The sequence below is a fragment of the Brachyhypopomus gauderio genome, unplaced genomic scaffold (genome assembly GCF_052324685.1).
Source record: "Brachyhypopomus gauderio isolate BG-103 unplaced genomic scaffold, BGAUD_0.2 sc157, whole genome shotgun sequence".
Classification (NCBI taxonomy): Eukaryota; Metazoa; Chordata; class Actinopteri; order Gymnotiformes; family Hypopomidae; genus Brachyhypopomus; species Brachyhypopomus gauderio.
Window position 1 is genome coordinate 80,922 of NW_027506978.1, and position 26,726 is coordinate 107,647.

At 44.7% G+C, this 26,726-nt stretch overlaps 1 protein-coding gene and 33 non-coding genes across 34 annotated transcripts in view; 23 read left to right on the forward strand and 11 right to left on the reverse strand.

Moving 5' to 3' along the window:
* Positions 1-26,726, forward strand: part of LOC143500564 (uncharacterized) — a 198,990-nt gene that overhangs the window by 62,049 nt on the left and 110,215 nt on the right. The window contains exons 3-4 of the mRNA XM_076994712.1: positions 21,912-22,553; positions 22,648-22,917. Coding sequence (XP_076850827.1) covers positions 21,912-22,553; positions 22,648-22,917 — 912 coding nt within the window. The remainder of the gene's footprint in view (positions 1-21,911; positions 22,554-22,647; positions 22,918-26,726) is intronic.
* Positions 173-254, forward strand: trnas-uga (transfer RNA serine (anticodon UGA)). The gene has a single exon. It is a non-coding gene; the product is annotated as a tRNA-Ser (tRNA).
* On the reverse strand, positions 659-730 carry trnad-guc (transfer RNA aspartic acid (anticodon GUC)). The gene has a single exon. It is a non-coding gene; the product is annotated as a tRNA-Asp (tRNA).
* trnam-cau (transfer RNA methionine (anticodon CAU)) lies at positions 1,493-1,565 on the forward strand. The gene has a single exon. It is a non-coding gene; the product is annotated as a tRNA-Met (tRNA).
* Positions 2,149-2,230, forward strand: trnas-uga (transfer RNA serine (anticodon UGA)). The gene has a single exon. It is a non-coding gene; the product is annotated as a tRNA-Ser (tRNA).
* trnad-guc (transfer RNA aspartic acid (anticodon GUC)) lies at positions 2,635-2,706 on the reverse strand. Its single transcript has one exon. It is a non-coding gene; the product is annotated as a tRNA-Asp (tRNA).
* On the forward strand, positions 3,469-3,541 carry trnam-cau (transfer RNA methionine (anticodon CAU)). Its single transcript has one exon. It is a non-coding gene; the product is annotated as a tRNA-Met (tRNA).
* trnas-uga (transfer RNA serine (anticodon UGA)) lies at positions 4,125-4,206 on the forward strand. Its single transcript has one exon. It is a non-coding gene; the product is annotated as a tRNA-Ser (tRNA).
* On the reverse strand, positions 4,611-4,682 carry trnad-guc (transfer RNA aspartic acid (anticodon GUC)). Its single transcript has one exon. It is a non-coding gene; the product is annotated as a tRNA-Asp (tRNA).
* Positions 5,445-5,517, forward strand: trnam-cau (transfer RNA methionine (anticodon CAU)). The gene has a single exon. It is a non-coding gene; the product is annotated as a tRNA-Met (tRNA).
* On the forward strand, positions 6,101-6,182 carry trnas-uga (transfer RNA serine (anticodon UGA)). The gene has a single exon. It is a non-coding gene; the product is annotated as a tRNA-Ser (tRNA).
* trnad-guc (transfer RNA aspartic acid (anticodon GUC)) lies at positions 6,587-6,658 on the reverse strand. Its single transcript has one exon. It is a non-coding gene; the product is annotated as a tRNA-Asp (tRNA).
* Positions 7,421-7,493, forward strand: trnam-cau (transfer RNA methionine (anticodon CAU)). The gene has a single exon. It is a non-coding gene; the product is annotated as a tRNA-Met (tRNA).
* On the forward strand, positions 8,077-8,158 carry trnas-uga (transfer RNA serine (anticodon UGA)). Its single transcript has one exon. It is a non-coding gene; the product is annotated as a tRNA-Ser (tRNA).
* Positions 8,563-8,634, reverse strand: trnad-guc (transfer RNA aspartic acid (anticodon GUC)). The gene has a single exon. It is a non-coding gene; the product is annotated as a tRNA-Asp (tRNA).
* trnam-cau (transfer RNA methionine (anticodon CAU)) lies at positions 9,397-9,469 on the forward strand. The gene has a single exon. It is a non-coding gene; the product is annotated as a tRNA-Met (tRNA).
* On the forward strand, positions 10,053-10,134 carry trnas-uga (transfer RNA serine (anticodon UGA)). The gene has a single exon. It is a non-coding gene; the product is annotated as a tRNA-Ser (tRNA).
* Positions 10,539-10,610, reverse strand: trnad-guc (transfer RNA aspartic acid (anticodon GUC)). The gene has a single exon. It is a non-coding gene; the product is annotated as a tRNA-Asp (tRNA).
* On the forward strand, positions 11,373-11,445 carry trnam-cau (transfer RNA methionine (anticodon CAU)). Its single transcript has one exon. It is a non-coding gene; the product is annotated as a tRNA-Met (tRNA).
* trnas-uga (transfer RNA serine (anticodon UGA)) lies at positions 12,029-12,110 on the forward strand. Its single transcript has one exon. It is a non-coding gene; the product is annotated as a tRNA-Ser (tRNA).
* trnad-guc (transfer RNA aspartic acid (anticodon GUC)) lies at positions 12,515-12,586 on the reverse strand. Its single transcript has one exon. It is a non-coding gene; the product is annotated as a tRNA-Asp (tRNA).
* trnam-cau (transfer RNA methionine (anticodon CAU)) lies at positions 13,349-13,421 on the forward strand. Its single transcript has one exon. It is a non-coding gene; the product is annotated as a tRNA-Met (tRNA).
* Positions 14,005-14,086, forward strand: trnas-uga (transfer RNA serine (anticodon UGA)). Its single transcript has one exon. It is a non-coding gene; the product is annotated as a tRNA-Ser (tRNA).
* Positions 14,491-14,562, reverse strand: trnad-guc (transfer RNA aspartic acid (anticodon GUC)). The gene has a single exon. It is a non-coding gene; the product is annotated as a tRNA-Asp (tRNA).
* Positions 15,325-15,397, forward strand: trnam-cau (transfer RNA methionine (anticodon CAU)). The gene has a single exon. It is a non-coding gene; the product is annotated as a tRNA-Met (tRNA).
* On the forward strand, positions 15,981-16,062 carry trnas-uga (transfer RNA serine (anticodon UGA)). The gene has a single exon. It is a non-coding gene; the product is annotated as a tRNA-Ser (tRNA).
* On the reverse strand, positions 16,467-16,538 carry trnad-guc (transfer RNA aspartic acid (anticodon GUC)). Its single transcript has one exon. It is a non-coding gene; the product is annotated as a tRNA-Asp (tRNA).
* Positions 17,301-17,373, forward strand: trnam-cau (transfer RNA methionine (anticodon CAU)). The gene has a single exon. It is a non-coding gene; the product is annotated as a tRNA-Met (tRNA).
* On the forward strand, positions 17,957-18,038 carry trnas-uga (transfer RNA serine (anticodon UGA)). The gene has a single exon. It is a non-coding gene; the product is annotated as a tRNA-Ser (tRNA).
* Positions 18,443-18,514, reverse strand: trnad-guc (transfer RNA aspartic acid (anticodon GUC)). Its single transcript has one exon. It is a non-coding gene; the product is annotated as a tRNA-Asp (tRNA).
* trnam-cau (transfer RNA methionine (anticodon CAU)) lies at positions 19,277-19,349 on the forward strand. The gene has a single exon. It is a non-coding gene; the product is annotated as a tRNA-Met (tRNA).
* On the reverse strand, positions 24,975-25,046 carry trnad-guc (transfer RNA aspartic acid (anticodon GUC)). The gene has a single exon. It is a non-coding gene; the product is annotated as a tRNA-Asp (tRNA).
* Positions 25,809-25,881, forward strand: trnam-cau (transfer RNA methionine (anticodon CAU)). The gene has a single exon. It is a non-coding gene; the product is annotated as a tRNA-Met (tRNA).
* On the forward strand, positions 26,465-26,546 carry trnas-uga (transfer RNA serine (anticodon UGA)). The gene has a single exon. It is a non-coding gene; the product is annotated as a tRNA-Ser (tRNA).

The window sequence follows — 26,726 nt, forward strand, 5'->3', positions numbered from 1 at the left end:
ACCTGGAATTGGTACCAGCTTGAAGTTAATAGTGAATAGACTTATGGAGATTCATTTATTTGAATTTTCTTCTCAAGCCATTTGCAACTCAGAAGCAATGACACTTGTGCACTCATCATTGAGCTTGAGGAAGTCCAAGGAATTGATCTCTATGTTACTCTCGCTCCGCCGAGCTGCGATGGCCGAGAGGTTAAGGCGTTGGACTTGAAATCCAATGGGGTTTCCCCGCGCAGGTTCGACTCCTGCTTGCAGCGTGAGTGTCTTGTTGGGCGTGTGGAAAGAGAGAGTGTGCTCTCTTCCTGTTAGCCAGTTTTAAATATGCTTCTCATGCCATTTGCAACTTTGTGCTGCCAAACTTTAGCAGTCCTAACTGATCCTGAAATAGTCCCAGGAATTGAGTTACAAATGGCTGCTTCGTCGTTACAATGTGTTGGCATGGAAATGCAGTGGGGTCTCTTGCAGCTTAGAGGATTAACTTGCCTCTCTAATGTGATTTGTGATGAGACCTTATGCCACCAGTGGGGAGAGCTTGCACTCACAGGTGCTTCATCCAAAGATCTTCATGCAACATAGTGATGTCTTGTTTCAGGTAAAAGAAAAAGTGCCACATTCTTTCATGGCCGGTCACTGGTTGCTCCGCCTTGCGCTAAAAGAGGGTCTCCCCGTCGGGGAATCGAACCCCGGTCTTCCGCGTGACAGGCGGAGATACTATCCACTATACTAACGAGGACACGTGCTGTGTCTCGCAGTGATGCTGAGTCAGGTGACGTGCACTTGTCCCCTTGATTTTAAAGTACTCTGAATCATTGTGCCTGCAAGGAGATGGTAAAAAGAACACATTGTGGTGATATTGACTCACTGTTGCCACTCCTCTTTTACCATCGTCAGTTTGTGGACTTATGATAGGAAAAACTCAAAGAATCTTGGTGACCTACAGGTTTGATTCATCTGCCTTCCTAGTTAAGTCATGCGAACCATTTGCTGCAAAATTGGCTTTAGCTACATTGGCAATTCATTTTGTCTTCGTATTCCAGTGCATTGTACCGAACTGCAATATCCATCTTAGATCAACTGAGATTTTGCATTTCTCTCTTTCCCACATGCAAGTTCTGAATTTCTTGGCACACATTACTGCTTTGCATCTACTAAAAGCACTCCAGAGAAAGCTTCACTTCATACCTTCATGAGGTAGCTGTCGTTTGTACTTGTATTTTGGTGGTATTTTTGTTTTTTTTTTGTTTGTGTGCGTTGTTTGTCTACTCTTGGAACATCCTGTGATTGGTTAGGGTAGGATTAGAGTTTAATTATGTTGGCCTCAGATTCTGGTTAATTCCAGGCTTCTTGTGCTAACCTTGTTGTTTGTTAGCTGTTGTTGGCAGTAATTAGTTGCTGCAGGTGCACTTGCCGCCATGCTCCAAGGAGTGAATTGGGGACGGATACATTTTTTCTCCAGCTTTGTTAGTTCTTCCTCAGCCTCGCTTCTTCTTTCCTAGCCTCGTTAGCGCAGTAGGTAGCGCGTCAGTCTCATAATCTGAAGGTCGTGAGTTCGACCCTCACACGGGGTAGCAGAAGCTTTTTGAAAAGATTGACGAGCCCCCAAAAGATGCTCAAACGCTCTTTCCTTATTCACTCGCATGCTGAGCACACCCCCTACCTGAAAATAGTATTGGCACATGACTCTTACAGGTCATCCCTAGTTGATTCAAGCTGTGCTTTTTCTTTTGTAAATTCGCGTGTACACAGCAAGTTGTGTTGCATCCAATTCAATTCTCTCCACTGACCGTTCAGTCAATACCTTGATGGCGTCTGTATTGACACCTCTACTGAGACATCAAGCTGCCTCTTTGGAGCATGTTCGCTCCCAGATCAAACTGCAGTGTCGTGGTGCCAACACAGAATAATGGACCACGTCGGACACTTTTCACTTTTGATTCTTTTTGATTCACTTTTGATGACACGCTTTTGAATACCTGATCACCTGGAATTGGTACCAGCTTGAAGTTAATAGTGAGTAGACTTATGGAGATTCATTTATTTGAATTTTCTTCTCAAGCCATTTGCAACTCAGAAGCAATGACACTTGTGCACTCATCATTGAGCTTGAGGAAGTCCAAGGAATTGATCTCTATGTTACTCTCGCTCCGCCGAGCTGCGATGGCCGAGAGGTTAAGGCGTTGGACTTGAAATCCAATGGGGTTTCCCCGCGCAGGTTCGACTCCTGCTTGCAGCGTGAGTGTCTTGTTGGGCGTGTGGAAAGAGAGAGTGTGCTCTCTTCCTGCTAGCCAGTTTTAAATATGCTTCTCATGCCATTTGCAACTTTGTGCTGCCAAACTTTAGCAGTCCTAACTGATCCTGAAATAGTCCCAGGAATTGAGTTACAAATGGCTGCTTCGTCGTTACAATGTGTTGGCATGGAAATGCAGTGGGGTCTCTTGCAGCGTAGAGGATTAACTTGCCTCTCTAATGTGATTTGTGATGAGACCTTATGCCACCAGTGGGGAGAGCTCGCACTCACAGGTGCTTCATCCAAAGATCTTCATGCAACATAGCGATGTCTTGTTTCAGGTAAAAGAAAAAGTGCCACATTCTTTCATGGCCGGTCACTGGTTGCTCCGCCTTGCGCTAAAAGAGGGTCTCCCCGTCGGGGAATCGAACCCCGGTCTTCCGCGTGACAGGCGGAGATACTATCCACTATACTAACGAGGACACGTGCTGTGTCTCGCAGTGATGCTGAGTCAGGTGACGTGCACTTGTCCCCTTGATTTTAAAGTACTCTGAATCATTGTGCCTGCAAGGAGGTGGTAAAAAGAACACATTGTGGTGATATTGACTCACTGTTGCCACTCCTCTTTTACCATCGTCAGTTTGTGGACTTATGATAGGAAAAACTCAAAGAATCTTGGTGACCTACAGGTTTGATTCATCTGCCTTCCTAGTTAAGTCATGCAAACCATTTGCTGCAAAATTGGCTTTAGCTACATTGGCAATTCATTTTGTCTTTGTATTCCAGTGCATTGTACCGAACTGCAATATCCATCTTAGATCAACTGAGATTTTGCATTTCTCTCTTTCCCACATGCAAGTTCTGAATTTCTTGGCACACATTACTGCTTTGCATCTACTAAAAGCACTCCAGAGAAAGCTTCACTTCATACCTTCATGAGGTAGGTGTCGTTTGTACTTGTATTTTGGTGGTATTTTTGTTTTTTTTTTGTTTGTGTGCGTTGTTTGTCTACTCTTGGAACATCCTGTGATTGGTTAGGGTAGGATTAGAGTTTAATTACGTTGGCCTCAGATTCTGGTTAATTCCAGGCTTCTTGTGCTAACCTTGTTGTTTGTTAGCTGTTGTTGGCAGTAATTAGTTGCTGCAGGTGCACTTGCCGCCATGCTCCAAGGAGTGAATTGGGGGCGGATACATTTTTTCTCCAGCTTTGTTAGTTCTTCCTCAGCCTCGCTTCTTCTTTCCTAGCCTCGTTAGCGCAGTAGGTAGCGCGTCAGTCTCATAATCTGAAGGTCGTGAGTTCGACCCTCACACGGGGCAGCAGAAGCTTTTTGAAAAGATTGACGAGCCCCCAAAAGATGCTCAAACGCTCTTTCCTTATTCACTCGCATGCTGAGCACACCCCCTACCTGAAAATAGTATTGGCACATGACTCTTACAGGTCATCCCTAGTTGATTCAAGCTGTGCTTTTTCTTTTGTAAATTCGCGTGTACACAGCAAGTTGTGTTGCATCCAATTCAATTCTCTCCACTGACCGTTCAGTCAATACCTTGATGGCGTCTGTATTGACACCTCTACTGAGACATCAAGCTGCCTCTTTGGAGCATGTTCGCTCCCAGATCAAACTGCAGTGTCGTGGTGCCAACACAGAATAATGGACCACGTCGGACACTTTTCACTTTTGATTCTTTTTGATTCACTTTTGATGACACGCTTTTGAATACCTGATCACCTGGAATTGGTACCAGCTTGAAGTTAATAGTGAGTAGACTTATGGAGATTCATTTATTTGAATTTTCTTCTCAAGCCATTTGCAACTCAGAAGCAATGACACTTGTGCACTCATCATTGAGCTTGAGGAAGTCCAAGGAATTGATCTCTATGTTACTCTCGCTCCGCCGAGCTGCGATGGCCGAGAGGTTAAGGCGTTGGACTTGAAATCCAATGGGGTTTCCCCGCGCAGGTTCGACTCCTGCTTGCAGCGTGAGTGTCTTGTTGGGCGTGTGGAAAGAGAGAGTGTGCTCTTTTCCTGCTAGCCAGTTTTAAATATGCTTCTCATGCCATTTGCAACTTTGTGCTGCCAAACTTTAGCAGTCCTAACTGATCCTGAAATAGTCCCAGGAATTGAGTTACAAATGGCTGCTTCGTCGTTACAATGTGTTGGCATGGAAATGCAGTGGGGTCTCTTGCAGCTTAGAGGATTAACTTGCCTCTCTAATGTGATTTGTGATGAGACCTTATGCCACCAGTGGGGAGAGCTTGCACTCACAGGTGCTTCATCCAAAGATCTTCATGCAACATAGTGATGTCTTGTTTCAGGTAAAAGAAAAAGTGCCACATTCTTTCATGGCCGGTCACTGGTTGCTCCGCCTTGCGCTAAAAGAGGGTCTCCCCGTCGGGGAATCGAACCCCGGTCTTCCGCGTGACAGGCGGAGATACTATCCACTATACTAACGAGGACACGTGCTGTGTCTCGCAGTGATGCTGAGTCAGGTGACGTGCACTTGTCCCCTTGATTTTAAAGTACTCTGAATCATTGTGCCTGCAAGGAGATGGTAAAAAGAACACATTGTGGTGATATTGACTCACTGTTGCCACTCCTCTTTTACCATCGTCAGTTTGTGGACTTATGATAGGAAAAACTCAAAGAATCTTGGTGACCTACAGGTTTGATTCATCTGCCTTCCTAGTTAAGTCATGCGAACCATTTGCTGCAAAATTGGCTTTAGCTACATTGGCAATTCATTTTGTCTTCGTATTCCAGTGCATTGTACCGAACTGCAATATCCATCTTAGATCAACTGAGATTTTGCATTTCTCTCTTTCCCACATGCAAGTTCTGAATTTCTTGGCACACATTACTGCTTTGCATCTACTAAAAGCACTCCAGAGAAAGCTTCACTTCATACCTTCATGAGGTAGCTGTCGTTTGTACTTGTATTTTGGTGGTATTTTTGTTTTTTTTTTGTTTGTGTGCGTTGTTTGTCTACTCTTGGAACATCCTGTGATTGGTTAGGGTAGGATTAGAGTTTAATTATGTTGGCCTCAGATTCTGGTTAATTCCAGGCTTCTTGTGCTAACCTTGTTGTTTGTTAGCTGTTGTTGGCAGTAATTAGTTGCTGCAGGTGCACTTGCCGCCATGCTCCAAGGAGTGAATTGGGGGCGGATACATTTTTTCTCCAGCTTTGTTAGTTCTTCCTCAGCCTCGCTTCTTCTTTCCTAGCCTCGTTAGCGCAGTAGGTAGCGCGTCAGTCTCATAATCTGAAGGTCGTGAGTTCGACCCTCACACGGGGTAGCAGAAGCTTTTTGAAAAGATTGACGAGCCCCCAAAAGATGCTCAAACGCTCTTTCCTTATTCACTCGCATGCTGAGCACACCCCCTACCTGAAAATAGTATTGGCACATGACTCTTACAGGTCATCCCTAGTTGATTCAAGCTGTGCTTTTTCTTTTGTAAATTCGCGTGTACACAGCAAGTTGTGTTGCATCCAATTCAATTCTCTCCACTGACCGTTCAGTCAATACCTTGATGGCGTCTGTATTGACACCTCTACTGAGACATCAAGCTGCCTCTTTGGAGCATGTTCGCTCCCAGATCAAACTGCAGTGTCGTGGTGCCAACACAGAATAATGGACCACGTCGGACACTTTTCACTTTTGATTCTTTTTGATTCACTTTTGATGACACGCTTTTGAATACCTGATCACCTGGAATTGGTACCAGCTTGAAGTTAATAGTGAGTAGACTTATGGAGATTCATTTATTTGAATTTTCTTCTCAAGCCATTTGCAACTCAGAAGCAATGACACTTGTGCACTCATCATTGAGCTTGAGGAAGTCCAAGGAATTGATCTCTATGTTACTCTCGCTTCGCCGAGCTGCGATGGCCGAGAGGTTAAGGCGTTGGACTTGAAATCCAATGGGGTTTCCCCGCGCAGGTTCGACTCCTGCTTGCAGCGTGAGTGTCTTGTTGGGCGTGTGGAAAGAGAGAGTGTGCTCTCTTCCTGCTAGCCAGTTTTAAATATGCTTCTCATGCCATTTGCAACTTTGTGCTGCCAAACTTTAGCAGTCCTAACTGATCCTGAAATAGTCCCAGGAATTGAGTTACAAATGGCTGCTTCGTCGTTACAATGTGTTGGCATGGAAATGCAGTGGGGTCTCTTGCAGCGTAGAGGATTAACTTGCCTCTCTAATGTGATTTGTGATGAGACCTTATGCCACCAGTGGGGAGAGCTTGCACTCACAGGTGCTTCATCCAAAGATCTTCATGCAACATAGCGATGTCTTGTTTCAGGTAAAAGAAAAAGTGCCACATTCTTTCATGGCCGGTCACTGGTTGCTCCGCCTTGCGCTAAAAGAGGGTCTCCCCGTCGGGGAATCGAACCCCGGTCTTCCGCGTGACAGGCGGAGATACTATCCACTATACTAACGAGGACACGTGCTGTGTCTCGCAGTGATGCTGAGTCAGGTGACGTGCACTTGTCCCCTTGATTTTAAAGTACTCTGAATCATTGTGCCTGCAAGGAGATGGTAAAAAGAACACATTGTGGTGATATTGACTCACTGTTGCCACTCCTCTTTTACCATCGTCAGTTTGTGGACTTATGATAGGAAAAACTCAAAGAATCTTGGTGACCTACAGGTTTGATTCATCTGCCTTCCTAGTTAAGTCATGCGAACCATTTGCTGCAAAATTGGCTTTAGCTACATTGGCAATTCATTTTGTCTTCGTATTCCAGTGCATTGTACCGAACTGCAATATCCATCTTAGATCAACTGAGATTTTGCATTTCTCTCTTTCCCACATGCAAGTTCTGAATTTCTTGGCACACATTACTGCTTTGCATCTACTAAAAGCACTCCAGAGAAAGCTTCACTTCATACCTTCATGAGGTAGCTGTCGTTTGTACTTGTATTTTGGTGGTATTTTTGTTTTTTTTTTGTTTGTGTGCATTGTTTGTCTACTCTTGGAACATCCTGTGATTGGTTAGGGTAGGATTAGAGTTTAATTACGTTGGCCTCAGATTCTGGTTAATTCCAGGCTTCTTGTGCTAACCTTGTTGTTTGTTAGCTGTTGTTGGCAGTAATTAGTTGCTGCAGGTGCACTTGCCGCCATGCTCCAAGGAGTGAATTGGGGGCGGATACATTTTTTCTCCAGCTTTGTTAGTTCTTCCTCAGCCTCGCTTCTTCTTTCCTAGCCTCGTTAGCGCAGTAGGTAGCGCGTCAGTCTCATAATCTGAAGGTCGTGAGTTCGACCCTCACACGGGGTAGCAGAAGCTTTTTGAAAAGATTGACGAGCCCCCAAAAGATGCTCAAACGCTCTTTCCTTATTCACTCGCATGCTGAGCACACCCCCTACCTGAAAATAGTATTGGCACATGACTCTTACAGGTCATCCCTAGTTGATTCAAGCTGTGCTTTTTCTTTTGTAAATTCGCGTGTACACAGCAAGTTGTGTTGCATCCAATTCAATTCTCTCCACTGACCGTTCAGTCAATACCTTGATGGCGTCTGTATTGACACCTCTACTGAGACATCAAGCTGCCTCTTTGGAGCATGTTCGCTCCCAGATCAAACTGCAGTGTCGTGGTGCCAACACAGAATAATGGACCACGTCGGACACTTTTCACTTTTGATTCTTTTTGATTCACTTTTGATGACACGCTTTTGAATACCTGATCACCTGGAATTGGTACCAGCTTGAAGTTAATAGTGAGTAGACTTATGGAGATTCATTTATTTGAATTTTCTTCTCAAGCCATTTGCAACTCAGAAGCAATGACACTTGTGCACTCATCATTGAGCTTGAGGAAGTCCAAGGAATTGATCTCTATGTTACTCTCGCTCCGCCGAGCTGCGATGGCCGAGAGGTTAAGGCGTTGGACTTGAAATCCAATGGGGTTTCCCCGCGCAGGTTCGACTCCTGCTTGCAGCGTGAGTGTCTTGTTGGGCGTGTGGAAAGAGAGAGTGTGCTCTCTTCCTGCTAGCCAGTTTTAAATATGCTTCTCATGCCATTTGCAACTTTGTGCTGCCAAACTTTAGCAGTCCTAACTGATCCTGAAATAGTCCCAGGAATTGAGTTACAAATGGCTGCTTCGTCGTTACAATGTGTTGGCATGGAAATGCAGTGGGGTCTCTTGCAGCGTAGAGGATTAACTTGCCTCTCTAATGTGATTTGTGATGAGACCTTATGCCACCAGTGGGGAGAGCTCGCACTCACAGGTGCTTCATCCAAAGATCTTCATGCAACATAGCGATGTCTTGTTTCAGGTAAAAGAAAAAGTGCCACATTCTTTCATGGCCGGTCACTGGTTGCTCCGCCTTGCGCTAAAAGAGGGTCTCCCCGTCGGGGAATCGAACCCCGGTCTTCCGCGTGACAGGCGGAGATACTATCCACTATACTAACGAGGACACGTGCTGTGTCTCGCAGTGATGCTGAGTCAGGTGACGTGCACTTGTCCCCTTGATTTTAAAGTACTCTGAATCATTGTGCCTGCAAGGAGGTGGTAAAAAGAACACATTGTGGTGATATTGACTCACTGTTGCCACTCCTCTTTTACCATCGTCAGTTTGTGGACTTATGATAGGAAAAACTCAAAGAATCTTGGTGACCTACAGGTTTGATTCATCTGCCTTCCTAGTTAAGTCATGCAAACCATTTGCTGCAAAATTGGCTTTAGCTACATTGGCAATTCATTTTGTCTTCGTATTCCAGTGCATTGTACCGAACTGCAATATCCATCTTAGATCAACTGAGATTTTGCATTTCTCTCTTTCCCACATGCAAGTTCTGAATTTCTTGGCACACATTACTGCTTTGCATCTACTAAAAGCACTCCAGAGAAAGCTTCACTTCATACCTTCATGAGGTAGGTGTCGTTTGTACTTGTATTTTGGTGGTATTTTTGTTTTTTTTTTGTTTGTGTGCGTTGTTTGTCTACTCTTGGAACATCCTGTGATTGGTTAGGGTAGGATTAGAGTTTAATTACGTTGGCCTCAGATTCTGGTTAATTCCAGGCTTCTTGTGCTAACCTTGTTGTTTGTTAGCTGTTGTTGGCAGTAATTAGTTGCTGCAGGTGCACTTGCCGCCATGCTCCAAGGAGTGAATTGGGGGCGGATACATTTTTTCTCCAGCTTTGTTAGTTCTTCCTCAGCCTCGCTTCTTCTTTCCTAGCCTCGTTAGCGCAGTAGGTAGCGCGTCAGTCTCATAATCTGAAGGTCGTGAGTTCGACCCTCACACGGGGTAGCAGAAGCTTTTTGAAAAGATTGACGAGCCCCCAAAAGATGCTCAAACGCTCTTTCCTTATTCACTCGCATGCTGAGCACACCCCCTACCTGAAAATAGTATTGGCACATGACTCTTACAGGTCATCCCTAGTTGATTCAAGCTGTGCTTTTTCTTTTGTAAATTCGCGTGTACACAGCAAGTTGTGTTGCATCCAATTCAATTCTCTCCACTGACCGTTCAGTCAATACCTTGATGGCGTCTGTATTGACACCTCTACTGAGACATCAAGCTGCCTCTTTGGAGCATGTTCGCTCCCAGATCAAACTGCAGTGTCGTGGTGCCAACACAGAATAATGGACCACGTCGGACACTTTTCACTTTTGATTCTTTTTGATTCACTTTTGATGACACGCTTTTGAATACCTGATCACCTGGAATTGGTACCAGCTTGAAGTTAATAGTGAGTAGACTTATGGAGATTCATTTATTTGAATTTTCTTCTCAAGCCATTTGCAACTCAGAAGCAATGACACTTGTGCACTCATCATTGAGCTTGAGGAAGTCCAAGGAATTGATCTCTATGTTACTCTCGCTCCGCCGAGCTGCGATGGCCGAGAGGTTAAGGCGTTGGACTTGAAATCCAATGGGGTTTCCCCGCGCAGGTTCGACTCCTGCTTGCAGCGTGAGTGTCTTGTTGGGCGTGTGGAAAGAGAGAGTGTGCTCTCTTCCTGCTAGCCAGTTTTAAATATGCTTCTCATGCCATTTGCAACTTTGTGCTGCCAAACTTTAGCAGTCCTAACTGATCCTGAAATAGTCCCAGGAATTGAGTTACAAATGGCTGCTTCGTCGTTACAATGTGTTGGCATGGAAATGCAGTGGGGTCTCTTGCAGCGTAGAGGATTAACTTGCCTCTCTAATGTGATTTGTGATGAGACCTTATGCCACCAGTGGGGAGAGCTTGCACTCACAGGTGCTTCATCCAAAGATCTTCATGCAACATAGCGATGTCTTGTTTCAGGTAAAAGAAAAAGTGCCACATTCTTTCATGGCCGGTCACTGGTTGCTCCGCCTTGCGCTAAAAGAGGGTCTCCCCGTCGGGGAATCGAACCCCGGTCTTCCGCGTGACAGGCGGAGATACTATCCACTATACTAACGAGGACACGTGCTGTGTCTCGCAGTGATGCTGAGTCAGGTGACGTGCACTTGTCCCCTTGATTTTAAAGTACTCTGAATCATTGTGCCTGCAAGGAGATGGTAAAAAGAACACATTGTGGTGATATTGACTCACTGTTGCCACTCCTCTTTTACCATCGTCAGTTTGTGGACTTATGATAGGAAAAACTCAAAGAATCTTGGTGACCTACAGGTTTGATTCATCTGCCTTCCTAGTTAAGTCATGCGAACCATTTGGTGCAAAATTGGCTTTAGCTACATTGGCAATTCATTTTGTCTTCGTATTCCAGTGCATTGTACCGAACTGCAATATCCATCTTAGATCAACTGAGATTTTGCATTTCTCTCTTTCCCACATGCAAGTTCTGAATTTCTTGGCACACATTACTGCTTTGCATCTACTAAAAGCACTCCAGAGAAAGCTTCACTTCATACCTTCATGAGGTAGCTGTCGTTTGTACTTGTATTTTGGTGGTATTTTTGTTTTTTTTTTGTTTGTGTGCATTGTTTGTCTACTCTTGGAACATCCTGTGATTGGTTAGGGTAGGATTAGAGTTTAATTACGTTGGCCTCAGATTCTGGTTAATTCCAGGCTTCTTGTGCTAACCTTGTTGTTTGTTAGCTGTTGTTGGCAGTAATTAGTTGCTGCAGGTGCACTTGCCGCCATGCTCCAAGGAGTGAATTGGGGGCGGATACATTTTTTCTCCAGCTTTGTTAGTTCTTCCTCAGCCTCGCTTCTTCTTTCCTAGCCTCGTTAGCGCAGTAGGTAGCGCGTCAGTCTCATAATCTGAAGGTCGTGAGTTCGACCCTCACACGGGGTAGCAGAAGCTTTTTGAAAAGATTGACGAGCCCCCAAAAGATGCTCAAACGCTCTTTCCTTATTCACTCGCATGCTGAGCACACCCCCTACCTGAAAATAGTATTGGCACATGACTCTTACAGGTCATCCCTAGTTGATTCAAGCTGTGCTTTTTCTTTTGTAAATTCGCGTGTACACAGCAAGTTGTGTTGCATCCAATTCAATTCTCTCCACTGACCGTTCAGTCAATACCTTGATGGCGTCTGTATTGACACCTCTACTGAGACATCAAGCTGCCTCTTTGGAGCATGTTCGCTCCCAGATCAAACTGCAGTGTCGTGGTGCCAACACAGAATAATGGACCACGTCGGACACTTTTCACTTTTGATTCTTTTTGATTCACTTTTGATGACACGCTTTTGAATACCTGATCACCTGGAATTGGTACCAGCTTGAAGTTAATAGTGAGTAGACTTATGGAGATTCATTTATTTGAATTTTCTTCTCAAGCCATTTGCAACTCAGAAGCAATGACACTTGTGCACTCATCATTGAGCTTGAGGAAGTCCAAGGAATTGATCTCTATGTTACTCTCGCTCCGCCGAGCTGCGATGGCCGAGAGGTTAAGGCGTTGGACTTGAAATCCAATGGGGTTTCCCCGCGCAGGTTCGACTCCTGCTTGCAGCGTGAGTGTCTTGTTGGGCGTGTGGAAAGAGAGAGTGTGCTCTCTTCCTGCTAGCCAGTTTTAAATATGCTTCTCATGCCATTTGCAACTTTGTGCTGCCAAACTTTAGCAGTCCTAACTGATCCTGAAATAGTCCCAGGAATTGAGTTACAAATGGCTGCTTCGTCGTTACAATGTGTTGGCATGGAAATGCAGTGGGGTCTCTTGCAGCGTAGAGGATTAACTTGCCTCTCTAATGTGATTTGTGATGAGACCTTATGCCACCAGTGGGGAGAGCTCGCACTCACAGGTGCTTCATCCAAAGATCTTCATGCAACATAGCGATGTCTTGTTTCAGGTAAAAGAAAAAGTGCCACATTCTTTCATGGCCGGTCACTGGTTGCTCCGCCTTGCGCTAAAAGAGGGTCTCCCCGTCGGGGAATCGAACCCCGGTCTTCCGCGTGACAGGCGGAGATACTATCCACTATACTAACGAGGACACGTGCTGTGTCTCGCAGTGATGCTGAGTCAGGTGACGTGCACTTGTCCCCTTGATTTTAAAGTACTCTGAATCATTGTGCCTGCAAGGAGGTGGTAAAAAGAACACATTGTGGTGATATTGACTCACTGTTGCCACTCCTCTTTTACCATCGTCAGTTTGTGGACTTATGATAGGAAAAACTCAAAGAATCTTGGTGACCTACAGGTTTGATTCATCTGCCTTCCTAGTTAAGTCATGCAAACCATTTGCTGCAAAATTGGCTTTAGCTACATTGGCAATTCATTTTGTCTTCGTATTCCAGTGCATTGTACCGAACTGCAATATCCATCTTAGATCAACTGAGATTTTGCATTTCTCTCTTTCCCACATGCAAGTTCTGAATTTCTTGGCACACATTACTGCTTTGCATCTACTAAAAGCACTCCAGAGAAAGCTTCACTTCATACCTTCATGAGGTAGCTGTCGTTTGTACTTGTATTTTGGTGGTATTTTTGTTTTTTTTTTGTTTGTGTGCGTTGTTTGTCTACTCTTGGAACATCCTGTGATTGGTTAGGGTAGGATTAGAGTTTAATTATGTTGGCCTCAGATTCTGGTTAATTCCAGGCTTCTTGTGCTAACCTTGTTGTTTGTTAGCTGTTGTTGGCAGTAATTAGTTGCTGCAGGTGCACTTGCCGCCATGCTCCAAGGAGTGAATTGGGGGCGGATACATTTTTTCTCCAGCTTTGTTAGTTCTTCCTCAGCCTCGCTTCTTCTTTCCTAGCCTCGTTAGCGCAGTAGGTAGCGCGTCAGTCTCATAATCTGAAGGTCGTGAGTTCGACCCTCACACGGGGTAGCAGAAGCTTTTTGAAAAGATTGACGAGCCCCCAAAAGATGCTCAAACGCTCTTTCCTTATTCACTCGCATGCTGAGCACACCCCCTACCTGAAAATAGTATTGGCACATGACTCTTACAGGTCATCCCTAGTTGATTCAAGCTGTGCTTTTTCTTTTGTAAATTCGCGTGTACACAGCAAGTTGTGTTGCATCCAATTCAATTCTCTCCACTGACCGTTCAGTCAATACCTTGATGGCGTCTGTATTGACACCTCTACTGAGACATCAAGCTGCCTCTTTGGAGCATGTTCGCTCCCAGATCAAACTGCAGTGTCGTGGTGCCAACACAGAATAATGGACCACGTCGGACACTTTTCACTTTTGATTCTTTTTGATTCACTTTTGATGACACGCTTTTGAATACCTGATCACCTGGAATTGGTACCAGCTTGAAGTTAATAGTGAGTAGACTTATGGAGATTCATTTATTTGAATTTTCTTCTCAAGCCATTTGCAACTCAGAAGCAATGACACTTGTGCACTCATCATTGAGCTTGAGGAAGTCCAAGGAATTGATCTCTATGTTACTCTCGCTCCGCCGAGCTGCGATGGCCGAGAGGTTAAGGCGTTGGACTTGAAATCCAATGGGGTTTCCCCGCGCAGGTTCGACTCCTGCTTGCAGCGTGAGTGTCTTGTTGGGCGTGTGGAAAGAGAGAGTGTGCTCTCTTCCTGCTAGCCAGTTTTAAATATGCTTCTCATGCCATTTGCAACTTTGTGCTGCCAAACTTTAGCAGTCCTAACTGATCCTGAAATAGTCCCAGGAATTGAGTTACAAATGGCTGCTTCGTCGTTACAATGTGTTGGCATGGAAATGCAGTGGGGTCTCTTGCAGCGTAGAGGATTAACTTGCCTCTCTAATGTGATTTGTGATGAGACCTTATGCCACCAGTGGGGAGAGCTCGCACTCACAGGTGCTTCATCCAAAGATCTTCATGCAACATAGCGATGTCTTGTTTCAGGTAAAAGAAAAAGTGCCACATTCTTTCATGGCCGGTCACTGGTTGCTCCGCCTTGCGCTAAAAGAGGGTCTCCCCGTCGGGGAATCGAACCCCGGTCTTCCGCGTGACAGGCGGAGATACTATCCACTATACTAACGAGGACACGTGCTGTGTCTCGCAGTGATGCTGAGTCAGGTGACGTGCACTTGTCCCCTTGATTTTAAAGTACTCTGAATCATTGTGCCTGCAAGGAGGTGGTAAAAAGAACACATTGTGGTGATATTGACTCACTGTTGCCACTCCTCTTTTACCATCGTCAGTTTGTGGACTTATGATAGGAAAAACTCAAAGAATCTTGGTGACCTACAGGTTTGATTCATCTGCCTTCCTAGTTAAGTCATGCAAACCATTTGCTGCAAAATTGGCTTTAGCTACATTGGCAATTCATTTTGTCTTCGTATTCCAGTGCATTGTACCGAACTGCAATATCCATCTTAGATCAACTGAGATTTTGCATTTCTCTCTTTCCCACATGCAAGTTCTGAATTTCTTGGCACACATTACTGCTTTGCATCTACTAAAAGCACTCCAGAGAAAGCTTCACTTCATACCTTCATGAGGTAGCTGTCGTTTGTACTTGTATTTTGGTGGTATTTTTGTTTTTTTTTTGTTTGTGTGCGTTGTTTGTCTACTCTTGGAACATCCTGTGATTGGTTAGGGTAGGATTAGAGTTTAATTATGTTGGCCTCAGATTCTGGTTAATTCCAGGCTTCTTGTGCTAACCTTGTTGTTTGTTAGCTGTTGTTGGCAGTAATTAGTTGCTGCAGGTGCACTTGCCGCCATGCTCCAAGGAGTGAATTGGGGGCGGATACATTTTTTCTCCAGCTTTGTTAGTTCTTCCTCAGCCTCGCTTCTTCTTTCCTAGCCTCGTTAGCGCAGTAGGTAGCGCGTCAGTCTCATAATCTGAAGGTCGTGAGTTCGACCCTCACACGGGGTAGCAGAAGCTTTTTGAAAAGATTGACGAGCCCCCAAAAGATGCTCAAACGCTCTTTCCTTATTCACTCGCATGCTGAGCACACCCCCTACCTGAAAATAGTATTGGCACATGACTCTTACAGGTCATCCCTAGTTGATTCAAGCTGTGCTTTTTCTTTTGTAAATTCGCGTGTACACAGCAAGTTGTGTTGCATCCAATTCAATTCTCTCCACTGACCGTTCAGTCAATACCTTGATGGCGTCTGTATTGACACCTCTACTGAGACATCAAGCTGCCTCTTTGGAGCATGTTCGCTCCCAGATCAAACTGCAGTGTCGTGGTGCCAACACAGAATAATGGACCACGTCGGACACTTTTCACTTTTGATTCTTTTTGATTCACTTTTGATGACACGCTTTTGAATACCTGATCACCTGGAATTGGTACCAGCTTGAAGTTAATAGTGAGTAGACTTATGGAGATTCATTTATTTGAATTTTCTTCTCAAGCCATTTGCAACTCAGAAGCAATGACACTTGTGCACTCATCATTGAGCTTGAGGAAGTCCAAGGAATTGATCTCTATGTTACTCTCGCTCCGCCGAGCTGCGATGGCCGAGAGGTTAAGGCGTTGGACTTGAAATCCAATGGGGTTTCCCCGCGCAGGTTCGACTCCTGCTTGCAGCGTGAGTGTCTTGTTGGGCGTGTGGAAAGAGAGAGTGTGCTCTCTTCCTGCTAGCCAGTTTTAAATATGCTTCTCATGCCATTTGCAACTTTGTGCTGCCAAACTTTAGCAGTCCTAACTGATCCTGAAATAGTCCCAGGAATTGAGTTACAAATGGCTGCTTCGTCGTTACAATGTGTTGGCATGGAAATGCAGTGGGGTCTCTTGCAGCGTAGAGGATTAACTTGCCTCTCTAATGTGATTTGTGATGAGACCTTATGCCACCAGTGGGGAGAGCTTGCACTCACAGGTGCTTCATCCAAAGATCTTCATGCAACATAGCGATGTCTTGTTTCAGGTAAAAGAAAAAGTGCCACATTCTTTCATGGCCGGTCACTGGTTGCTCCGCCTTGCGCTAAAAGAGGGTCTCCCCGTCGGGGAATCGAACCCCGGTCTTCCGCGTGACAGGCGGAGATACTATCCACTATACTAACGAGGACACGTGCTGTGTCTCGCAGTGATGCTGAGTCAGGTGACGTGCACTTGTCCCCTTGATTTTAAAGTACTCTGAATCATTGTGCCTGCAAGGAGATGGTAAAAAGAACACATTGTGGTGATATTGACTCACTGTTGCCACTCCTCTTTTACCATCGTCAGTTTGTGGACTTATGATAGGAAAAACTCAAAGAATCTTGGTGACCTACAGGTTTGATTCATCTGCCTTCCTAGTTAAGTCATGCGAACCATTTGGTGCAAAATTGGCTTTAGCTACATTGGCAATTCATTTTGTCTTCGTATTCCAGTGCATTGTACCGAACTGCAATATCCATCTTAGATCAACTGAGATTTTGCATTTCTCTCTTTCCCACATGCAAGTTCTGAATTTCTTGGCACACATTACTGCTTTGCATCTACTAAAAGCACTCCAGAGAAAGCTTCACTTCATACCTTCATGAGGTAGCTGTCGTTTGTACTTGTATTTTGGTGGTATTTTTGTTTTTTTTTTGTTTGTGTGCATTGTTTGTCTACTCTTGGAACATCCTGTGATTGGTTAGGGTAGGATTAGAGTTTAATTACGTTGGCCTCAGATTCTGGTTAATTCCAGGCTTCTTGTGCTAACCTTGTTGTTTGTTAGCTGTTGTTGGCAGTAATTAGTTGCTGCAGGTGCACTTGCCGCCATGCTCCAAGGAGTGAATTGGGGGCGGATACATTTTTTCTCCAGCTTTGTTAGTTCTTCCTCAGCCTCGCTTCTTCTTTCCTAGCCTCGTTAGCGCAGTAGGTAGCGCGTCAGTCTCATAATCTGAAGGTCGTGAGTTCGACCCTCACACGGGGTAGCAGAAGCTTTTTGAAAAGATTGACGAGCCCCCAAAAGATGCTCAAACGCTCTTTCCTTATTCACTCGCATGCTGAGCACACCCCCTACCTGAAAATAGTATTGGCACATGACTCTTACAGGTCATCCCTAGTTGATTCAAGCTGTGCTTTTTCTTTTGTAAATTCGCGTGTACACAGCAAGTTGTGTTGCATCCAATTCAATTCTCTCCACTGACCGTTCAGTCAATACCTTGATGGCGTCTGTATTGACACCTCTACTGAGACATCAAGCTGCCTCTTTGGAGCATGTTCGCTCCCAGATCAAACTGCAGTGTCGTGGTGCCAACACAGAATAATGGACCACGTCGGACACTTTTCACTTTTGATTCTTTTTGATTCACTTTTGATGACACGCTTTTGAATACCTGATCACCTGGAATTGGTACCAGCTTGAAGTTAATAGTGAGTAGACTTATGGAGATTCATTTATTTGAATTTTCTTCTCAAGCCATTTGCAACTCAGAAGCAATGACACTTGTGCACTCATCATTGAGCTTGAGGAAGTCCAAGGAATTGATCTCTATGTTACTCTCGCTCCGCCGAGCTGCGATGGCCGAGAGGTTAAGGCGTTGGACTTGAAATCCAATGGGGTTTCCCCGCGCAGGTTCGACTCCTGCTTGCAGCGTGAGTGTCTTGTTGGGCGTGTGGAAAGAGAGAGTGTGCTCTCTTCCTGCTAGCCAGTTTTAAATATGCTTCTCATGCCATTTGCAACTTTGTGCTGCCAAACTTTAGCAGTCCTAACTGATCCTGAAATAGTCCCAGGAATTGAGTTACAAATGGCTGCTTCGTCGTTACAATGTGTTGGCATGGAAATGCAGTGGGGTCTCTTGCAGCGTAGAGGATTAACTTGCCTCTCTAATGTGATTTGTGATGAGACCTTATGCCACCAGTGGGGAGAGCTCGCACTCACAGGTGCTTCATCCAAAGATCTTCATGCAACATAGCGATGTCTTGTTTCAGGTAAAAGAAAAAGTGCCACATTCTTTCATGGCCGGTCACTGGTTGCTCCGCCTTGCGCTAAAAGAGGGTCTCCCCGTCGGGGAATCGAACCCCGGTCTTCCGCGTGACAGGCGGAGATACTATCCACTATACTAACGAGGACACGTGCTGTGTCTCGCAGTGATGCTGAGTCAGGTGACGTGCACTTGTCCCCTTGATTTTAAAGTACTCTGAATCATTGTGCCTGCAAGGAGGTGGTAAAAAGAACACATTGTGGTGATATTGACTCACTGTTGCCACTCCTCTTTTACCATCGTCAGTTTGTGGACTTATGATAGGAAAAACTCAAAGAATCTTGGTGACCTACAGGTTTGATTCATCTGCCTTCCTAGTTAAGTCATGCAAACCATTTGCTGCAAAATTGGCTTTAGCTACATTGGCAATTCATTTTGTCTTTGTATTCCAGTGCATTGTACCGAACTGCAATATCCATCTTAGATCAACTGAGATTTTGCATTTCTCTCTTTCCCACATGCAAGTTCTGAATTTCTTGGCACACATTACTGCTTTGCATCTACTAAAAGCACTCCAGAGAAAGCTTCACTTCATACCTTCATGAGGTAGGTGTCGTTTGTACTTGTATTTTGGTGGTATTTTTGTTTTTTTTTTGTTTGTGTGCGTTGTTTGTCTACTCTTGGAACATCCTGTGATTGGTTAGGGTAGGATTAGAGTTTAATTACGTTGGCCTCAGATTCTGGTTAATTCCAGGCTTCTTGTGCTGACCTTGTTGTTTGTTAGCTGTTGTTGGCAGTAATTAGTTGCTGCAGGTGCACTTGCCGCCATGCTCCAAGGAGTGAATTGGGGGCGGATACATTTTTTCTCCAGCTTTGTTAGTTCTTCCTCAGCCTCGCTTCTTCTTTCCTAGCCTCGTTAGCGCAGTAGGTAGCGCGTCAGTCTCATAATCTGAAGGTCGTGAGTTCGACCCTCACACGGGGCAGCAGAAGCTTTTTGAAAAGATTGACGAGCCCCCAAAAGATGCTCAAACGCTCTTTCCTTATTCACTCGCATGCTGAGCACACCCCCTACCTGAAAATAGTATTGGCACATGACTCTTACAGGTCATCCCTAGTTGATTCAAGCTGTGCTTTTTCTTTTGTAAATTCGCGTGTACACAGCAAGTTGTGTTGCATCCAATTCAATTCTCTCCACTGACCGTTCAGTCAATACCTTGATGGCGTCTGTATTGACACCTCTACTGAGACATCAAGCTGCCTCTTTGGAGCATGTTCGCTCCCAGATCAAACTGCAGTGTCGTGGTGCCAACACAGAATAATGGACCACGTCGGACACTTTTCACTTTTGATTCTTTTTGATTCACTTTTGATGACACGCTTTTGAATACCTGATCACCTGGAATTGGTACCAGCTTGAAGTTAATAGTGAGTAGACTTATGGAGATTCATTTATTTGAATTTTCTTCTCAAGCCATTTGCAACTCAGAAGCAATGACACTTGTGCACTCATCATTGAGCTTGAGGAAGTCCAAGGAATTGATCTCTATGTTACTCTCGCTCCGCCGAGCTGCGATGGCCGAGAGGTTAACACTGGAACTCCTGAGATTTCAAGGTTCTGAGGACATCACCCCTCCTTCTCCTGCCCAATTAGCAGGACCATACATATGTTAATTTCAGAGCAAGACAGGAGCAGAAAGACAGGCAGGAGCTCTGTGGCAGGAGCTCTGTGGTGCACCAGGTCTAGTCTGTGTGCAGTCTGTGTGCACCAGGTCTAGTTTGTAGTCTAAAATAAATAAATAAAGTTTAGCCCTGTTTCGGCGTTATGTGTGAAGCGCTACATATTGACATAAGTATTATTTAGAGCGGTGAACCATTATCATTAGCGTGGTATTGGCGTTATGTATGAAGCAAGCGTCTCAGATTTTCTTGTGCATGCACTTCAATAGCGCCACACATTTACATGGCTGAACCAACCATTATCACGGGTCCATATTGTTCCCGTGAAACACATTATCATTAGCGTGGTATTGGCGTTATGTATGAAGCAAACGTCCCAGATTTTCTTGTGTATGCACTTCAATAGCGCCACACATTTACATGGCTGAACCAACCATTATCACGGGTTCATATTGTTCCCGTGAAACACATTATCATTAGCGTGGTATTGGCGTTATGTATGAAGCAAGCGTCCCAGATTTTCTTGTGTATGCACTTCAATAGCAGCAACAAAGTAATAAAGGTATAGTAAAGTAATATTTATTTGTACATTTACTTATTTTTACTCATACAGCATAGTAACATAATATTTTTTTGCAGTGTTTATGCTTGTGTTTGACTGATATTTCGTTCGTGTAAATAAGATATTTCGTTTGTGTAAATAACTTAGCGTCATTTATTTATTTTTACTCATACAGCATAGTAATATAATATTTTTTGCAGTGTTTATGCTTGTGTTTGACTGATATTTCGTTTGTGTAAATAAGATATTTCGTTTGTGTAAATAACTTAGCGTCATTTATTTATTTTTACTCATACAGCATAGTAATATAATATTTTTTGCAGTGTTTATGCTTGTGTTTGACTGATATTCACGGATTGCCGTGAACCATTATCACGGGTCCAATCAACTTTTATTGTTCCCGTGTATGCAGGGGATTAGCCCGGTTTCGGTTTCGGCGTTATGTGTGAAGCGCCACCTATTATAATAAAGTATAATTAGTATGCGCTGTTGTGGGTGTGTTCTTCAGAGTCATGATAAAAGCTGAAACCCAAAGGCAGGCGACTTACATTTTCACTACTATCCTGTGTGGAGACGACGCAAAACACCATGGCAAGACAGAGGACGTTCACCGGTCAAGAAGTTGCGGCTTTGCTGACCAACGAGGACTGCTGTGAGTCCGATGCGGGAGAAGGACCCTCCTGTTTTTTGACCAGCGATTCATCCGATGAAGAAAGAAGCAGTACATCGGATGAGGTACAACAGAGCCCTCCAAGGAAGAGACGGACACAGGCTGACACCACACCTGCACCAACCGTACGGGCAAAAGATGGAACTGTTTGGGAGAAGGTTGGCATCGCACGCTCTCGTGTCAGCAGCTGTTCGCCTAATTCAACATTTGTTGAGCCGTCCGGGCCTACAGAGCATGCAAAGGTATAGTAACTTCATATTTCTTTCCAGTGTTTCTGCTTGTGTTTGAATGATATTTAGTACGTGTAATTTACCTAGCGTCATTTGTTTACTTTTACTAATACAGCGTAGGATCACAAGCAGACTGCAGAGTTTTCTGTGTTTGCTCGACATGGAGATGCTGCGAATCATCACAGACTGCACTGTCCATGAAGCCCGCAGAACAGACAGCAGCTGGAGTTTGTCGGTCAGCGAGTTTATGGCATTCGTAGCAATCCTATTTCTACGAGCAGTCCTCTGTCCAGTTGGAGCGATGTCGGACTGTTGGTCGGCAATGTTCGCTGTGCCTTCGATCCAGGAGACAATGGCACGGGACCGCTACCAAGAAATCATGCGGTACTTGCGCTTTGATAATAAGGACACCCGTGCGGAGCGTGCAAAGAGCGACAGATTTGCTGCGATTTCGGACATCTGGCAGCGATTTGTGAACAACTGCATTTTGTGCTATACCCCAGGCAAGGAACTGACAGTCGACGAGCAGCTGTTTCCGACCAAGGTTCGCTGTCCATTCACCCAGTACATTGCCTCAAAGCCGGACAAGTTTGGAATAAAGTTTTGGGTTGCTTCTGAGTTGAACACAAAGTACATGTGCAACGCCATTCCATACCTTGGAAAGGACCCCGATCGTCCCAAGGGGGAAAGAGTGTCCGAGAATGTGGTGATGAAGCTTATGAAGCCATACCTGGGCAAGGGCAGAACTGTAGCCACAGACAATTTTTTCACATCTCTTTCCCTGGCTAAGAAGCTGCTGGAATGCAACACGACTCTGCTTGGGACAATGAACAAGATTCGCCGAGAAGTTCCTTTGGAAGCCAAAAACGCCAAGGGACGTGAGAAGTTGTCAACGGAGGTGTACAGATCCGATGATGCGCTTCTGACGGTGTATGCCTCCAAGCCCAACAAAACAGTTTGCGTTCTGAGCACTATGCACACGCACGTGGAGATTGCAGACGACCGCAAAAAGAAGCCAAACACTGTGACGGACTACAACCGGACAAAGGTATGCATGTGTTGGCATTGATAAATCAATTTATCATACATGAATGAATTTATTCAAAATATAACATGTACTTCTTTGTATTTGTTCTTTGCAGTGCGCCGTTGACATCATGGACCAGAAGGCGCGTGCATACACAGTGCGCGCAGGAACACGCCGGTGGCCCGTTGCAGTGTTTTATAACATACTTGACCTGGCAGCGATGAACGCGCATGTTTTGTACACGGCATGTACGGGGTCCACAGAGAGTAGGAGAGTTTTTATGTGTACTCTTGCTGAGGAACTCCGTCTTCGTTTCCTACAGGAAAAGGAGTTGAAGAGAACGCCACGTCCTTTGCCTGCTCCTGGAAAGAAGACTACGTGTCAGGTGCAGACAAACTGCAACCGGAACCACAGCATAACCCCGTGCGCTGCATGCGGCAAGTACACCTGTCGCAAGTGTAGGGCAGAGTGTCCCTGGCTGTGTGGCAACTGTGTACCTAAAACTACATGAAGGTACGTCGATAAGTATATTTATATATATATATATATATATATAAATATATTATATATATATACAGACAACCAATCACACACACATATATATACACACACACTATTATTTGAACATAACCAAAAATCTCTTCTCTTTCTGTTCCACAGTCGCACATCATGAAACCCGGTGTCACGGTCTGCCCCGCATCTCCTGCCATTTCATGTCTGTTTCCGTGTTAGTCCTCTGTTTATTTCTCGTCGTGGTTGCTGGTTATTTTTCTCATGGTTGCTGGAATTGGATTCCCGTTCTGTTATGACCCATGCCTGTGACATTTTCACAGAATCAATTTATACATGAATGAATTCGTTCTAAATATAACATGTACTTCTGTGCGTGCATACACAGTGCGCGCAGGAACACGCCGGTGGCCCGTTGACCTTGGCAGCGATGAACGATGAACCTGCCGCAAATGTAAGAAAGAGGGTCCCTGGCTGGTACACATGAATAAATTCGTTCAAAATATAACATGTACTTTGTTCTTTGCAGTGCGCTGTTGACAGACATCATGAAGGTGCGTGCATACACAGTGCACGCAGGAACACGCCGGTGGCCCGTTGCATGCAGCGAGTACACCCTGGCTGTGTAGCAACTGTTGGCTACAACTACATGAAGGTACGTTGATAAGTAGGCCTACATACGTAACACCACATATGTTACGTATTTTTGTCTTCTGAAAGATTTTATTCAAAATGTAAGGTGTACCTTGAATTGTTCTCCACAGCATCAACGCGTGTGTTGCATGCGGCAAGTGCATCTGGCGAGTACACCCTCAACTTCAAGACACCCTCAACTTTCTTGACATTCCACTTCAAGAAACCCGGAATAGACATCCATGTTTGATCAAAATAAAGTTGTTTTACAGCACATGAATTTGTTCTTCCTGTCTTTTCCTCTCCTTTTCCAGTCTGCTGTTTAGATCACAACATTTATCAGCCATATATATAATTGCGCCATATAATTTCTTAGCTTTTCAAACGCGAATTCAAACGCGGAAACAGAAAGTGTAACAAATATTATATAGTGTAGTAAATATACAAAGAGCTTCAAACAATATACAAAGAGGTTCAGACAATTTTATTTATTTTTATTGTTTGACGGGACTCATTTGAGAAACTCTCTACGTGCGCTTGAATTGTATCTTTTGAAACACGAGTCTACAAAATTTCCGCTGTTTGTTGTAGGATCGGTAACATATACAGTCTGCTTGTTTGTAACCAAGTTTTTCGTGAAGTATCACGTTTGGTGCCTTGTATGAGCTTGGAGGTGAGCCGCTTGTGCTTTGGCAGGCGTATGAGCTGGGGGTGAGACGCTTCCACCGCATTACCAAGACAATGGGCGTTAATCTCTTCACAGCAGGGGAGTGGGCTACATGGACCTTACTAAGCCTTGCGAAAATTTTCGCGGCCGTCGGGTTCCTAGTGTTAAGGCGTTGGACTTGAAATCCAATGGGGTTTCCCCGCGCAGGTTCGACTCCTGCTTGCAGCGTGAGTGTCTTGTTGGGCGTGTGGAAAGAGAGAGTGTGCTCTCTTCCTGCTAGCCAGTTTTAAATATGCTTCTCATGCCATTTGCAACTTTGTGCTGCCAAACTTTAGCAGTCCTAACTGATCCTGAAATAGTCCCAGGAATTGAGTTACAAATGGCTGCTTCGTCGTTACAATGTGTTGGCATGGAAATGCAGTGGGGTCTCTTGCAGCGTAGAGGATTAACTTGCCTCTCTAATGTGATTTGTGATGAGACCTTATGCCACCAGTGGGGAGAGCTCGCACTCACAGGTGCTTCATCCAAAGATCTTCATGCAACATAGCGATGTCTTGTTTCAGGTAAAAGAAAAAGTGCCACATTCTTTCATGGCCGGTCACTGGTTGCTCCGCCTTGCGCTAAAAGAGGGTCTCCCCGTCGGGGAATCGAACCCCGGTCTTCCGCGTGACAGGCGGAGATACTATCCACTATACTAACGAGGACACGTGCTGTGTCTCGCAGTGATGCTGAGTCAGGTGACGTGCACTTGTCCCCTTGATTTTAAAGTACTCTGAATCATTGTGCCTGCAAGGAGGTGGTAAAAAGAACACATTGTGGTGATATTGACTCACTGTTGCCACTCCTCTTTTACCACCGTCAGTTTGTGGACTTATGATAGGAAAAACTCAAAGAATCTTGGTGACCTACAGGTTTGATTCATCTGCCTTCCTAGTTAAGTCATGCAAACCATTTGCTGCAAAATTGGCTTTAGCTACATTGGCAATTCATTTTGTCTTTGTATTCCAGTGCATTGTACCGAACTGCAATATCCATCTTAGATCAACTGAGATTTTGCATTTCTCTCTTTCCCACATGCAAGTTCTGAATTTCTTGGCACACATTACTGCTTTGCATCTACTAAAAGCACTCCAGAGAAAGCTTCACTTCATACCTTCATGAGGTAGGTGTCGTTTGTACTTGTATTTTGGTGGTATTTTTGTTTTTTTTTTGTTTGTGTGCGTTGTTTGTCTACTCTTGGAACATCCTGTGATTGGTTAGGGTAGGATTAGAGTTTAATTACGTTGGCCTCAGATTCTGGTTAATTCCAGGCTTCTTGTGCTAACCTTGTTGTTTGTTAGCTGTTGTTGGCAGTAATTAGTTGCTGCAGGTGCACTTGCCGCCATGCTCCAAGGAGTGAATTGGGGGCGGATACATTTTTTCTCCAGCTTTGTTAGTTCTTCCTCAGCCTCGCTTCTTCTTTCCTAGCCTCGTTAGCGCAGTAGGTAGCGCGTCAGTCTCATAATCTGAAGGTCGTGAGTTCGACCCTCACACGGGGCAGCAGAAGCTTTTTGAAAAGATTGACGAGCCCCCAAAAGATGCTCAAACGCTCTTTCCTTATTCACTCGCATGCTGAGCACACCCCCTACCTGAAAATAGTATTGGCACATGACTCTTACAGGTCATCCCTAGTTGATTCAAGCTGTGCTTTTTCTTTTGTAAATTCGCGTGTACACAGCAAGTTGTGTTGCATCCAATTCAATTCTCTCCACTGACCGTTCAGTCAATACCTTGATGGCGTCTGTATTGACACCTCTACTGAGACATCAAGCTGCCTCTTTGGAGCATGTTCGCTCCCAGATCAAACTGCAGTGTCGTGGTGCCAACACAGAATAATGGACCACGTCGGACACTTTTCACTTTTGATTCTTTTTGATTCACTTTTGATGACACGCTTTTGAATACCTGATCACCTGGAATTGGTACCAGCTTGAAGTTAATAGTGAGTAGACTTATGGAGATTCATTTATTTGAATTTTCTTCTCAAGCCATTTGCAACTCAGAAGCAATGACACTTGTGCACTCATCATTGAGCTTGAGGAAGTCCAAGGAATTGATCTCTATGTTACTCTCGCGCCGCCGAGCTGCGATGGCCGAGAGGTTAAGGCGTTGGACTTGAAATCCAATGGGGTTTCCCCGCGCAGGTTCGACTCCTGCTTGCAGCGTGAGTGTCTTGTTGGGCGTGTGGAAAGAGAGAGTGTGCTCTCTTCCTGCTAGCCAGTTTTAAATATGCTTCTCATGCCATTTGCAACTTTGTGCTGCCAAACTTTAGCAGTCCTAACTGATCCTGAAATAGTCCCAGGAATTGAGTTACAAATGGCTGCTTCGTCATTACAATGTGTTGG